Below are 13,939 nucleotides of genomic sequence, written 5' to 3'. Positions count from 1 at the left end.
TCCTACAGGAATTAACCAAGAGCTGTAAAGTGGGATTAGGTTGGATGGCTCTTTGTTGGCCGGCTCTTTGTTGGCCAGCGCGGACACGATGGGCCGAAATGGCCTCCTTCCGTGCTGTCAATTTCTATGATCCTATGAAAAAAGTCCTTTAATGGAATATATAAGTTGATACTTTTAAGGAATTTGAAGCTTATATTTTGGGAGGCGAGCGAAGGGGTGAGAGAGACTCGTGATCTTGCTTCTCCAGGATGCTGCACTTGGCTTTGGCTTAAAGCCCAAAAAAAGAGAGAAATGGTTGTTACTACCATTGTGTGGGATATTATATAAATCTTTTAGTGCTGCCCTCTTTTCCCTCTCGGGCTGTACGACTTTCCAGGGTATGGAGCTCTCTGTGTCTGTCGTTAAGCCAGTTGTTCGTCATTTGCAAAATCCGTTCTTTTCCTGCCCCTAACCCGGCCCACAAATGGAATGCTGTGTTGGCATGCAGCGTTCCATCTAACAGCCCAGCTGCTCGCTGGCAAAATCCCCCTATGGAGAGACAGAGTCGAGTTCACATGTCAGTCAAGGCTAGAATTAGAAATCTGGCTGAGAGAGGAAGGGACTCTTGTGCCATGCTACAGCACTTGTTCGGTCGTGTCCCTTCTGAAACTTTTCCATGTAACTGAGATTCTGGTCCCCAAGACTACTTCAGAACCATTTATGCACTGTCTGTTTTTAAACATAATGAATATGACGTTACTCGACGACTGAAGCATGTTTCCCTTTCAGAATACATCCAGCATATCATGACTCTGGAGGAGTCTGTTCAGCATGTTGTCATGACTGCCATCCAAGAGGTAAGCAGACCACAGCCGAATGTAGCTCGGGCCGTATAGAGACAAACCGCTACTTTGAAACTGCCTTCATCCTGTGTGATATTTTTTTCAAGTGTCTGATCAATCTACAGTGAAATCGAACAGGCTGAGAGAATATAGCAGATGCTTTATAAGATGTTTGGCTTCCTAATCGACAGAGTACTACAGTCGATAGAACCTAGGTGGTGTGAGGCTTCGGGACATTGACTGAGTGCAACAAAGGTTCACCAGACTGAGTCCTGGGATGGGAGGATTGTCCTATGAGGAGAGATTGAGTAGACTAGGCCTATATTCTCAAGCGGTTAAAAGAATGAGAGGTGATCTCATTGAAACGTACAAAATTCTTACAGGACTTGACAGAGTAGATGCAGGGAGGATGTTTCCCCTGGCTGAGGAGTCTAGAACCAGGGGTCACAGTCTCAGAATAAGGGGCCAGCCATTTAGGGCTGGGATGAGGAGAAATTTCTTCACTCAGAGGGTGGTGAATCTTTGGAATTCTCTACCCCAGAGGGCTGTGGAGGCTCAGTCATCGAGTATACTCAAGACAGGGATCGATAGATTTTTAGGGGATCAAGAGATATGGGGATAGTGCAGGAAAGTGGAGTCGAGGTAGAAGATCATCCATGATCTAATTAAATGGTGGTGCAGGCTCGAGGGGCCGATTGGCCTACTCCTGCTCCTATTTTCTGTTTCTGTGCTTCAATCCAAAATCTACTGGGGCAACAATACCAATTTCAGCTATTTTTATGGAATTAACATTGAGGAAAGTGGAAAATGTCTGCTAACTACAAAAATGTCACGTGATTCCATGCTCCTATCACATATTTTCAGTTTCTCGTCTTGTATTTTTTTAATGAATTAGAATGCAAAATTACTTGTAAAATGTGCAAATAATGTATAATTCAATAATTATATGGTTGCAGGCAGATTCTGTATTTAAACAATTTGGACAAGTGCAGCTTCAAAGGCTCGAACTCTATTTAATTTCGAGCCCTTTTGTTATTTTTATATTGAGAGAATTTTTTAAATGCCTTTTTAAAAAAAAAAAAAAAATTTTTTTTAAATTGTGGATATAATGGACAAAGCTAGTGCCAAGAATAAAGTGGTCGGGGACTGAATAGAAATCATGAAAAAAGGAATTTGCATTTATATAGCACTGACATCTCAAATGTGCTTTTCAACCAACAAATTATATACATTTTTTAAGTGCAGTCACTGCTGTTATGTAGGTAAACGCAATGGCCATCTGCACACAGTAAGGTATCACAAATAATGAATAAATGGTCAGTTATTCTGTTCTCTTGGTCAAAGGATGAATACTGGTCAGAACACAAGAGAACTCCCTGCTCCTCTTCGAATAGTGCCACCCGATTTCTTGTGTTTTTCTGAACAGGCAGACCCGTTTCAATGTCTGACCCGAAAGACAGCCTCTCCAACTAAACTCGAGTGTCCACCATTTTCTGTGGTCGAGTCCTGCAGTGGGGCTCAAACCCACAACCTTCAAATGTTGAGACGAGAGCCAAGTTAACACTTGCTTTAGTTGGTAGCATTCTTGCCCTATAATTAGGAACCCTACTTATAGAGGCTCCGTGATGAATAGGGAATGTTGCCATTCTTGTGCCATTCCAGTTATCTTCAGTTCCTATACCGCGGACCATTTTAATCCCTATTCTCCAATTTCACGGCGGTACCCCTCTGTTGGTGAGTTCAATATGCACTTGTGAAACTGTAAATTGGGAATTTAGTTTAAAATAAAAATTAAATTAAAGAAAGAAAGACTTGCATTTCTAACGCGCCTTTCACGACCGGCGGATGCCTCAAAGTGCTTTAGAGCCAATGAAGTACTTTTGGAGTGTAGTCACTGTTATAATGTGGAAAACGCAGCAGCCAATTTAGAAACATAGAAATTAGGTGCAGGAGCAGGCCATTCGGCCCTTCGAGCTTGCACTGCCATTCAATATGATCATGGTTGATCATTCAACCTCAGTACCCCATTCCTGCTTTCTCTCCATACCCCTTGATCCCTTTTGCTGTGAGGGCCATATCTAACTCCCTTTTCAATATATCTAACGAACTGGCCTCAACAACTTTCTACGGTAGAGAATTCCACAGGTTAACCACTCTGAGTGAAGAAGTTTCTCCTTATCTTGGTCCTAAATGGCTTACCCCTTATTCTTAGACCGTGACCCCTGGTTCTGGAACTCCCCAGCAACGGGAACATTCTTCCTGCCTCTAACCTGTCCAATCCCATCAGAATTTTATATGCTTCAATGAGATCCTCTCATATTCTTCTAAACTTCAGTGGATACAAGCCCAGTTGATCCAGTCTCTCCTCATATGTCAGTCCTGCCATCCCGGGAATCAATCTGGTGAACCTTCACTACTCCCTCAATAGCAAGAACATCCTTCCTCAGATTAGGAGACCAAAACTGAACACTATATTCTAGGTGTGGCTTCACCAAGGCTCTGTACAACTGCAGCAAGACTTCCCTGCTCCTATACTCAAATCCTCTAGCTATGAAGGCCAACATGCCATTTGCCTTCTTCACCGCCTGCTGTACCTGCATGCTAAACGTCAATGACTGATGTACCATGACACCCAGGTCTCATTGCGCCTCCCCTTTTCCTAATCTGTCACCATTCAGATAATCTGTCTTCCTGTTTTTGCCACCAAAGCAGATAACCTCACATTTATCCACATTATACTGCATCTGCCATGCATTTGCCCACTCACCTAACCTATCCAAGTCACCCTGCAGCCTCTTAGCATCCTCCTCACAGCTCTCACCACCACCCAGTTTAGTGTCATCTGCAAATTTGGAGCTATTACATTCAATTCCTTCGTCTAAATCATTGATGTATATTGTAAATAACTGGGGTCCCAGCACTGAACCCTGCGGCACCCCACAGGTCACTGCCTGCCATTCTGAAAAGGACCCGTTTATTCCGACTCTCTGATTCCTGTCTGCCAACCAGTTCTCTATCCACGTCAGTACATTACCCCCATTACCATGTGCTTTAATTTTGCACACCAATCTCTTGTGTGGGACCTTGTCAAAAGCCTTTTGAAAGTCCAAATACACCACATCCACTGGTTCTCCCTTGTCCACTCTACTAGTTACATCCTCAAAAAATTCTAGATTTGTCAAGCATGATTTCCCTTTCATAAATCTATGCTGACTTGGACCGATCCTGTCACTGCTTTCCAAATGCGCTGCTATTTCATCTTTAATAATTGACTCCAGCATTTTCCCCACCACTGATGTCAGGCTTAACCGGTCTATAATTCCCTGTTTTCTCTCTCCTTTTTTTAAAAAGTGGTGTTACATTAGCTACCCTCCAGTCTATAGGAATTGATCCAGAGTCAATAGAATGTTGGAAAATGATCACCAATGCATCCACTATTTCTAGGGCCACTTCCTTAGTCTGCATCCCAGCGTACTTATCAGGCCCTGGGGATTTATTGGCCTTCAATCCCATCAATTTCCCTAACACAATTTCCCGCCTAATAAGGATTTCCTTCAGTTCCTCCTTTTCGCTAGACCCTCAAACCCCTAGTATTTTCCAGAAGGTTATTTGTGTCTTCCTTAGTGAAGACAGATCCAAAGTATTTGTTCAATTGGTCTGCCATTTCCTTGTTCTCCATTATAAATTCACCTGATTCTGACTGCAAAGGACCTACGTTGGTCTTCACTAATCTTTTTCTCTTGACATATCTATAGAAGCTTTTGCAGTCAGTTTTTATGTTCCCTGCAAGCTTCCTCTCATACTCTATTTCCCCCTCCTAATTAAACCTTTTGCTCTCCTCTGCTGAATTCTAAATTTCTCCCAGTCCTCAGGTTTGCTGCTTTTTCTGGTCAATTTATATGCCTCTTCCTTGGATTTAACACTATCCCTAATTTCTCTTGTTAGCCACGGTTGCGCCACAAGCAAGCTCCCACAAATAGCAATGTGACAATGACCAGATAATCTGTTTGTGATGTTGGTTGAGGGATAAATATTGGCCAGGACACCGGGGATAACTCCCCTGCTCGTCGAAATAGTGCCATGGGATCTTTTACATCCACCTGAGAGGGCAGGTGGGGGCTCGGTTTAACGTCTCATCCGAAAGACAGCACCCCTGACAGTGCGGCACTTCCTCAACACTGCACTGGGAGTGTCAGTCTAGATTTTTGTGCTCCCTGGTTCTACTGCTGATTATAAACCTCTCAATCAGTGTATTTCTCACCTTGCTGCATCTACCTTAGATATCCTGCTGGCTTGACCCTTTTATATTTGTCATTGTAATCACCTTATTTTTCCTGTCGTCCCAGCTTTTAACCAGAGACCCCTGTGAATCTGTGCATAACGACAGCTATAGTGATGTGGATGGCCAGGTAACCACCTTTGAATTTAGTTATTGCTCGTAATAATAATTCAATTATAAAGATGGTAATGTTATGCATATTTTTTTTTAAAATGGACTGACATTCACAGTGGAGGTCAGTGGACTGTTAAATGAATTCATAGAATGCCTTAATAATTATTTTAGACCTAGAAGTGGCTGTTGGCTTCACTCCATGGTTACTCTTGTATATCTAATGGTGAATAAAGTAATATGTGAAATTATTAAAATAAAGCAACCTTCTCTCTTTCCAGTTGAAGAGATTCAGTGTGTGTGACGATGTGGAATCAAAGGATGAGCTCTCTCAGCGCTGCCACGAACTGGATCTGCAGGTGTGTGTGCTTACTGGTTAGATTACTGGTATTTTTCCGGTAACTGGGAACTGATTTCCTCTTAAAGGCGACACCCGGTCTAATGAATGTAACTACAGAGAGATGCTCGTGTGGAAATGGCACGTTTTGTTAATTGGAGAGCTGGGAATGCATGTCCACCTATAAAGCTCAATATGCCTAGGTCTATGGGTAGTAGTTCTTTCTACTTGGTGTGTGTGTGTATATATACTTGTAAAGATTATCGCACAGCAACGTTGGCGGAAGGCACAAACTGGTTTGCAACATTGGGAAAGTGACGTTCATTTAAATCAAGAGATCAGACAGCATATTAAACTCTCTCAGGAACCAGGGTGATTTCCCTCCAATTAATGGTACATCTCATCGCAAAACACCTGAGACCACCCTGGAGATTTCAAATGTTTGGTTAACCTACTCGGCCCCTGTCTTCCCTTCAAGGATGTGAGATTCTTGCCATTCAGCTGTACGGTAATGCTCCTCGATATGTGTGCGCAGTGGATCCATGCAGCAGAGCTGGTGTCCACACGTTAAAAAAATCCACGCACAGGCATTTTCCACCCTTGCGGGTCCTTCATTCAAAACACCTGTGAACTCATCCTTTTTGGCGTGGAAGCAAGTCATCCTCGTTTTGAGGGACTGCCTATGTTGATGATGAATGCTCCTTGGCAGCAAAAGAAACCTGTGGGGAGGGGGGTTAAAAGTATTTCCAGTGCCCTTGATTGCTGAAATATTGGTATTGTCGCACACGATTTGTTTGCACAATACCAGTTTGGCTGTTGGTGGCAGAAGCCCAGGGGCAAAGTGCAGAGGTCAGCAGGCCGTGCGCACGAATGGTCCAATCCTGAACTTAACCACCTATGTGAACGCTGGATGGTTCGAGAAAGGGATGTTCGTCCTGTAACCATACTACTTTAGCTCCTCTCGTATGTCGGGGATGGGAAAGGAGGCACAAGTATGATGTGTATCATTCCATGCAGACTTGCTTTTAATGATTCAGTGCGGTAATTTGTCTAATACATTTGCTTCATAAAGGCTAAAGAATAAATGGCAAAAATATCTCTAAGGGAGCCAGGTTAAGATAAGTTTTTTAAAAACAGTGGATTCCTATTCCAAAAAAATTTTGAAATAGCTGTACAATGTATTAACCTACATGGAGTCAAAACTCTGCATGAACACATCTTGTATTCACCGTGTAACCCAAACGCTGCCTTCAGCATGGCTTTTGTGATTGTGGCTTCAATTTTCTTCTCACAATGACTCTGAAAGGTGTAAGGATCTGCGGAGTACACTATAATGTGGATTCAATTTGTTGCAGTGTCTTTTTATAGTCTTGATGGATATAAATTTTTTTTTTTATTTATTTTTTTTATAAATTCGTAGCCAATCGTTCCAATTCTTTGTCAAATCACAAACGCCAGAGGTCACCTTGCACATGCCAAGGATCCCTCTGCGCCAATGCTCTTAGCCAAAAGGCCTAGAGCCACTGCACCGTTCCTGGAAGTACTGCAATACCAGGTTCGTGCCATGGAGGTGGATGGGTCAGGTCCCCCACACACCTCCGTGGAGGTGGATGGGTCAACCCACCCCACCCACCTCCTGTTTCCAAAAATGCAAGCATATACCTTCCTGACCAGGGAGAAACCACCCGGAGGTCATGGTGGCTGGTCAGGTTAGTTATGCATGATCTTAGCCAAAAGGCCGAGAAGCGTATAAATACTGTTAAGAAGTCACGGGGCCCTTTTCGATTAGAACCGCCGCCTTGAACCGCTGCAGTCCGTGTGGTAAAGGTGCTCCCATAGTGCTGTTAGGGAGGGAGTTCCAGGATTTTGACCCAGCGGCGATGAAGGAACAGCCGGTATATTTCCAAGTCAGGATGGCGTGTGACTCAGCGGTGGTGGTGTTCCCATGCGCCTGCTGCCCTGTTCTGTCCAGACGGTATAGGCTGCGGGTTTGGGAGGTGCTGTTGATTTAACATAAATGATTCTCAGTCAAAGCTCATAAGAACATAAGAAATAGGAGCAGGAGTAGGCCATACAGCCCCTTGAGCCTGCTCCGCCATTTAATATGGCCTTGGCTGATCCGATCATGGCCTCTGGTCCACTTTCCTGCCCACTCCCCATAACACCTTATTCCCTTATCAGTTAAGAAACTGTCTATCTCTGTCTTAAATTTATTCAATGTCCTAGCTTCCACAGCTCTGAGGCAGCAAATTCCACAGATCCACAACCCTCTGAGAAAATAAATTTCTCCTCATCTCAGTTTTAAATGGGCAGCCCCTTATTCTAAGATCATGCCCTCTAGTTCAAGTCTCTACCATCAGTGGAAACATTCTCACTGCATCCACCTTGTCAAGCCCCCTCATAATCTTATACATTTCGATAAGATCACCTCTCAATCTTCTGAATTCCAGTGAGTAGAGGTCCAACCTACTCAACCTTTCCTCATAAGTCAGTTCCCTCCTCTCCGGAATCAACCAAGTGAACCTTCTCTGAACTGCCTCCAAAGCAAGTATATCCTTTCGTAAATATGGAAACCAAAACTGCACACAGTATTCCAGGTGTGGCCTCACCAATACCCTGTATATAACTGTAGCAAGACTTCCCTGCTTTTATACTCCATCCCCTTTGCAATAAAGGCCAAGATTCCATTGGCCTTCCTGATCACTTGCTGTACCTGCATACTATCCTTTTGTGTTTCATACACAAGTACCCCCAGGTCCTGCTGTACTGCAGCACTTTGCAATCTTTCTCCCTTTAAATAATAACTTGCTCTTTGATTTTTTTTCTGACAAAATACATGACCTCACTTTCCAACATTATACTCTTATCTGCCAAATTTTTGCCCACTCACTTAGCCTGTCAGTCCTTTTGCAGATTTTTTGTGTCCCCCTCACACATTGCTTTTCCTCCCATCTTTGTATCATCAGCTTACAAGTCGTTAATATAGATTGTAAATAGTTGGGGTCCCAGCACTGGTTGCCAATCCGAGAATGAACCATTTATCCCGACTCTCTGTTTTCGGTTCGTCAGCCAATCTTCTATCCAAGCTAATGTATTGCCCCCAACCCCGTGAACTTTTATCTTGTGCTGTAACCGTTTATGTGGCACCTTGTCAAATGCCTCTGGAAATCCAAATACACTACATCCACTGGTTTCCCTTTATCCACCCTGTTCGTTACATCCTCACAGAACTCCAGCAAATTTATCAAACATGACTTCCCCTTCATAAATCCATGCTGACTCTGCCTGACCGAATTATGCTTTTCCAAATGTCCTGCTCCTGCTTCTTTAATAATGGTCTCCAACATTTTCTCAACCACAGATGTTAGGCTAACTGGTCTATAGTTTCCTGCTTTTTGTCTGCCTCCTTTTTTTAAATGGGGGGTAAGGAAGAGGAAAGGAGGGGGGGGGGGAAATCCCACGTTGCAAAGAAGGTGTTGTCTGGTTCAGCATAGTGTTTACCGCTGCTGCGGCGAAGACATTGCCCACCTTGTCCAACCTTTCTGGCTGAAAAGGAACCAAGCGGTTGGGTGGGAGTCCAAGTTGATGTAAACTAGTAAACATTAAAAGGGCTGTGCATGATCACTGTAAACTTAATTTAATTGCTACTTGCAATTAAGAGCGCATAAAGTTTTATTAATGTTTTAAACCATAAAATACTATCCCAGCACTATCCTGTAGTTTCCGTTCCCTGGTATGTGCTGTGCATGCTATGGAGCAGGTGAGTGGGATGAATTGGCTACCTCTTTTCAAAGAGTCAGCACTGGCACAATGGGCCGAATGGCTGCCTCCTGTGCTGAGAGTTTCTATGGTTGTTTCATTTATTGGATAACTGACATTGCGACCTGGGGCATCGCCATACGCACCAAGTGAGATCTGGGGCCGGAGGGAGGAGAGTTGAGGGCAAGGGAGATGGTCTGCTGCTGCATTGTGAATGTCTGTGGAGATATCCAACAGTTGCGTTGTGCTGTTCTGCTTGGAGATGAGCCTGAGCACCGGGAAGGTTCGAGTTGAAGCTGTGTGCAGTCACTTGTGTAGATTATCAGATACAGGGAGAAAAAAGTCCCAATGTTCATGCGTTACCGATAGCAACGGGCGTGATGTCCGCAATGCATTTGTATAAAGTGCAATGCATTTGTATAAAGTATAATGCACACGTTACTGGTTTCCATTTTGGAGGCTGTTGAGATAATAAATGGAGATGAGCCTGAGGACCGGGAACAAGAGATTTTATAAATGTAAAGTGATTACTTTGCTGATGACCCCGATTTGAACCTTTGTTATATTGCTGTCTCTATGCGGTGACACAAAATTCACTACAAATGTAACTTTAATTTAGGAGCACCATAGTCTGCGTGAAGGGGTGCAGATGCCGGATTGATACCTGGAGTGTGCCCACTAAATTCACTCCATCTATCAGTGCGGGTGGCCAGAAACTGACTTAATGCCTCATCGTCACTTCATTCCGAAAAAGTCTCAGTGGAAAGAAGGTATTTTTGTTCCTTATCTAGGAGACAATCACTATGTGATGGCACAAAAACAAAATACTGCGGATGCTGGAACCTGAAATAAAAACAGAAAATGCTGGAAATCTCAGTGGGTCAGGCAGCATCTATGGCGAGAGAAACAGAGTTAACGATTCGGGTCGATGACCCTTTGAGGTTCTGACAAAGGGCTATCGACCCGAAACATTGACTTATGCGATGGTTCTTGATGATGGCCACTGCAGAAGAACAATCTAACTCTGGTTGACAATGATATTCCTTGCACTCCTCTTTGCTTCATTGACTCTGGCAGGGTTTTCCTTCCCTTCCCCCCGCCCCTGCCCCCCCCCCCCCCCCCCCTCTGCAGGTTGCAACTCTTTTGGATGAAAAGAGCAGTTTGACGGCCGAGAACAAAGTGCTGCGTGAGCGGATGAACCGCTCTGACTCCTTCGAGGAATCGACCAGCGTCACCAGCAGGAAACTCCTCTTAATGCAGAGCCAGCTGGAGCAGCTGCAAGAGGAGAACTTCAGGTACTGTTCCCATTCGTCCAAATTGTTGCAGACACATTCCACAGCCTTTGAGTACATTTTTTTTTTTAATTGCATTTCAAATGCAGCAATGGAAAGTTATTTTTTAGTGGACGATGTCCCCGGCAGGCAAAATGAGCGAGAGCTGCTTTTATTTCGTTCCTGGGATGTGGGTGTCACTGGCAAGGCCAGTATTTATTGCCCATCGCTAATTGCCCTTGAGATGGTGGTGGTGAGCCGCTGCCTTGAACTGGATTTGAACCTTGCTGTGTCTGTGCAGTGACCAAAAACTCATTGCAGATGTAACTTTAATTTAGGAGCACCAAAGTTTGTGTAAATGGGTGCAGTCCATGTGGTGAAGGTGCTCCCATAGCGCTGTTAGCGAAGGAGTTCCAGGATTTTGACCCAGCGACAATGAAGGAGCGCCGATTATATTTCCAAGTCAGGATGGTGTGTGACTTGGAGGGAAACGTGGAGGTGGTGGTGTTCCCATGCGCCTGCTGCCCTTGTCCTTCTAGGTAGCAAAGGTCGTGGGTTTGGGAGGTGCTGTGACAGAAGCCTTGTTTTTAAAGCCTTTCTTTAATGGAAAACTGATAATTCCCAAGTATATTAAAAGAGAAGGCCAAAGATTGCAAAAATAGTTAATGGTGCATATCTTCTCCTTTCATTCTCTCGCTCCCTCGTTTGCAGTCTACAGACCAAGGGCTTGTTGTTTGGGGAAATTCTGGGTGCAAAGAGGCATCCAACATTCTGGCCTAGTGTCACACCGTTTTCTTTCGCAAGAAAGGTTAAATCCAACCTATTTTTACCCAGGCTGGAAGGAATGAAAGATGATTTCCGTATCCGGTGTGAGGAGATGGAAAAGGAGGTGTACGATTTGCAGCACAGGAACGATGAGCTCACCAGCCTGGCCGAAGAGTCCCAGTCTCTCAAAGATGAAATGGACATTTTGAGGTAAGGTTACGAGCTTTGGTCACTAATTTTCGACCATAGATTGCATGGTAACAAACACTTGTACCTTATACATGAATTCAATGTGTTGTAGCACAGATAATGAAGATCTGAATCACAACCAGCATGGACAGGAACACCCAACTGAGGTGACCTCCACTCACATTGCCCGCATAGCAGACAGTGTCTGAATGGTGCAATAGTTTGTTCCTGTTGGCATTCTTGTTTGTCGGCAGTCACGGTTAATCTTCCATCTTTGTTGGTCGAAATCATTTGTCTCCTCATCATCTCTATTGGCCACCATAGTCCTTCGCCGTTGGTTGGTCTTTCTTTGTGACCTTCAGTTGCTTAAGTACATAAGAATTAGGAGCAGGAATAGGTCATTCGGCCCCTCGAGCCTGCTCCGCCATTCAATAAGATCATGGCTGATCTACCACAATTCCACTTTCCTGCACTATCCCCAAAGACTACTTGTGGTAGACCATTTATTCTCGTGGTGATGGATCCATTCTGTTTTTAGAAAATACATCACTGTTAAATGCTGAAAACCGAAGTTTTCCAACACAGCAAGTGGGAACCTCCACAGTTCACTAACAAGTACAATATAAGCCATAGTTGCATCAGGAAGTTTTCAGTTGTCACACAAGGTGTTTTATTATAATTGCTTGTTTTCTGCTTCCACCCCACCCACCCTCTGGGTTCATTTTCCCCCTCTTCCACCATTTCTGTGGGGAAAAAAAAAGATGAACAATTCAGCTCTTCTGCCTTTTCACCAAGACACCAGGAGATGTTTGACAGCTTTGCTCCCGAGGGCAGTTTTGTTCTCCTTCAGCTATGTAGAATTGTCTGGCCCCCTCCCCAATGTCTAAACTTACTAAAGATGTTAACAAGCAAAGTAAAGACAGTATGAAGTGGGTGGAAGGTTGATGAAGGTGATAATGGCACATGAAGGTATATGCCATTGAACTGCTGCAGTATCACCAGCTCTCCTCTTCCTAGCGAAATATAAAGAAGTGCAAAAACTGTTGTGGGAGGGTTTTTTTTTAAGTACAGGTGCAACGTCCCGAATCCGGAACTCCGAAAATTGGATATTTCGGCAAGCGGCAAGGTCCAAAGTCCGGCAAAACCCAAAATCCAGCACGAATTCGGGCCGTGGCACGGTCTGAAATCTGGCACGGTTTTGGTCCCGAGGATTCTGGATTTCAGACGTTTTACCTGCACTAAAGGAGCCGGAACTATTGAGGGTTTTGCTGATGTTTACAGGCATTCTTCAGACAAAGTCAGTAAGCTGGAGGCTACCGTGGAGGCTTATAAGAGGAAGCTTGAGGATTTGGGAGACCTGCGTAGACAGGTCAAGCTCCTGGAGGAGAGGAACACTGTGTACATGCAGAAGACCTTTGACCTGGAAGAGGAGCTGAAAAAAGCAAACACCGTACGCAGTCAGCTGGAAGCTTACAAGAGACAGGTAATGTGGAGTGCGCTGTTATCTCATTTAACTTGGGCTCGCCCCTCCATATCCCCAACCTCCTTCAGCCCTACAACCTTCGCCCTGTTTCCCCCCCCCCCCAAAATATTTGTTCCAGTGTCAGCTGTAGCTCAGTGGGCAGCACACTCGCCTCTCAGTCAGAAGGTTGTGGGTGCAAGCCCCACTCTAGGGACTTGAGTGCAAAATAAAATCTAGGCTGACACTTCCAGTGCAGTGCTGAGGGAGTGCTGCACTGTCGGAGGTGCTGTCTTTTGGATGAGATGTTAAACCGAGGCCCCGCCTGCTCTCGAGTGGACGTAAAAGATCCCATGGCACTATTGTGAAGAAGAGCAGGGAAGTTAGCTACAGTGTTCTGGCATCCCTCCATCAACAGAACATAAAAAAATAGAATATCCGGTCATTATCACATCGCTGTTTGTGGGAGCTTGCTGTGCGCAAATTGGCTGCCGCGTTTCCCACATTATAACGGTGACTACACTCCAAAAGTACTTCATTGGCTGTAAAGCATTTTGAGAGCTCCGGTGGTCGTGAAAGGCGCTATAGAAATCCAAGTCTTTTCTTTTTCCTCTATGGCCCTTGTGCATCAGGCATGTATTTCCATTTTTCACATTAATCCCCCTGTGGTTACCCTGACTGAGACGGTCTCATTGATATTGCATTATATCTGGGCAATCGCCGCTGGGAACCAGTGTGACCAATGTTCCCCCTAATTTATTTTTGGGTGCGCGGCCCCTCTAACGGGCTGCGCAGCCCGTTCAAATTTCCGCGCATGCGCGTTTTTCCATTTGAAAGCCGCTGAGCGGCCTGCACGGGACCTCCAGACCGCTGCACAGCTTAACGGGAACTTTGGTTGCGACTGTCTGAAGTAAATTTACACTCGGGATCTATTGAACAACTTCTACA

At 44.6% G+C, this 13,939-nt stretch overlaps 1 protein-coding gene and 1 pseudogene across 2 annotated transcripts in view; one reads left to right on the top strand and one right to left on the bottom strand.

Annotated features, from left to right (window-relative positions):
* The window catches only part of hook2 (hook microtubule-tethering protein 2), a 59,836-nt gene that overhangs the window by 21,117 nt on the left and 24,780 nt on the right, over nucleotides 1–13,939 (top strand). For both annotated transcript variants that reach the window (XM_070867285.1, XM_070867286.1), the window contains exons 6-11: nucleotides 769–836; nucleotides 5,168–5,230; nucleotides 5,493–5,570; nucleotides 10,439–10,602; nucleotides 11,413–11,553; nucleotides 12,814–13,015. In XM_070867285.1, coding sequence (XP_070723386.1) covers nucleotides 769–836; nucleotides 5,168–5,230; nucleotides 5,493–5,570; nucleotides 10,439–10,602; nucleotides 11,413–11,553; nucleotides 12,814–13,015 — 716 coding nt within the window. The remainder of the gene's footprint in view (nucleotides 1–768; nucleotides 837–5,167; nucleotides 5,231–5,492; nucleotides 5,571–10,438; nucleotides 10,603–11,412; nucleotides 11,554–12,813; nucleotides 13,016–13,939) is intronic.
* Nucleotides 7,067–7,298, bottom strand: LOC139238039 (U2 spliceosomal RNA; annotated as a pseudogene).

The sequence above is a fragment of the Pristiophorus japonicus genome, chromosome 24, assembly GCF_044704955.1.
Source record: "Pristiophorus japonicus isolate sPriJap1 chromosome 24, sPriJap1.hap1, whole genome shotgun sequence".
Lineage (NCBI taxonomy): Eukaryota > Metazoa > Chordata > Chondrichthyes > Pristiophoridae > Pristiophorus > Pristiophorus japonicus.
Note: the sequence above shows the minus strand (reverse complement) of the source record. Positions and strands in the feature narration are given on the sequence as shown.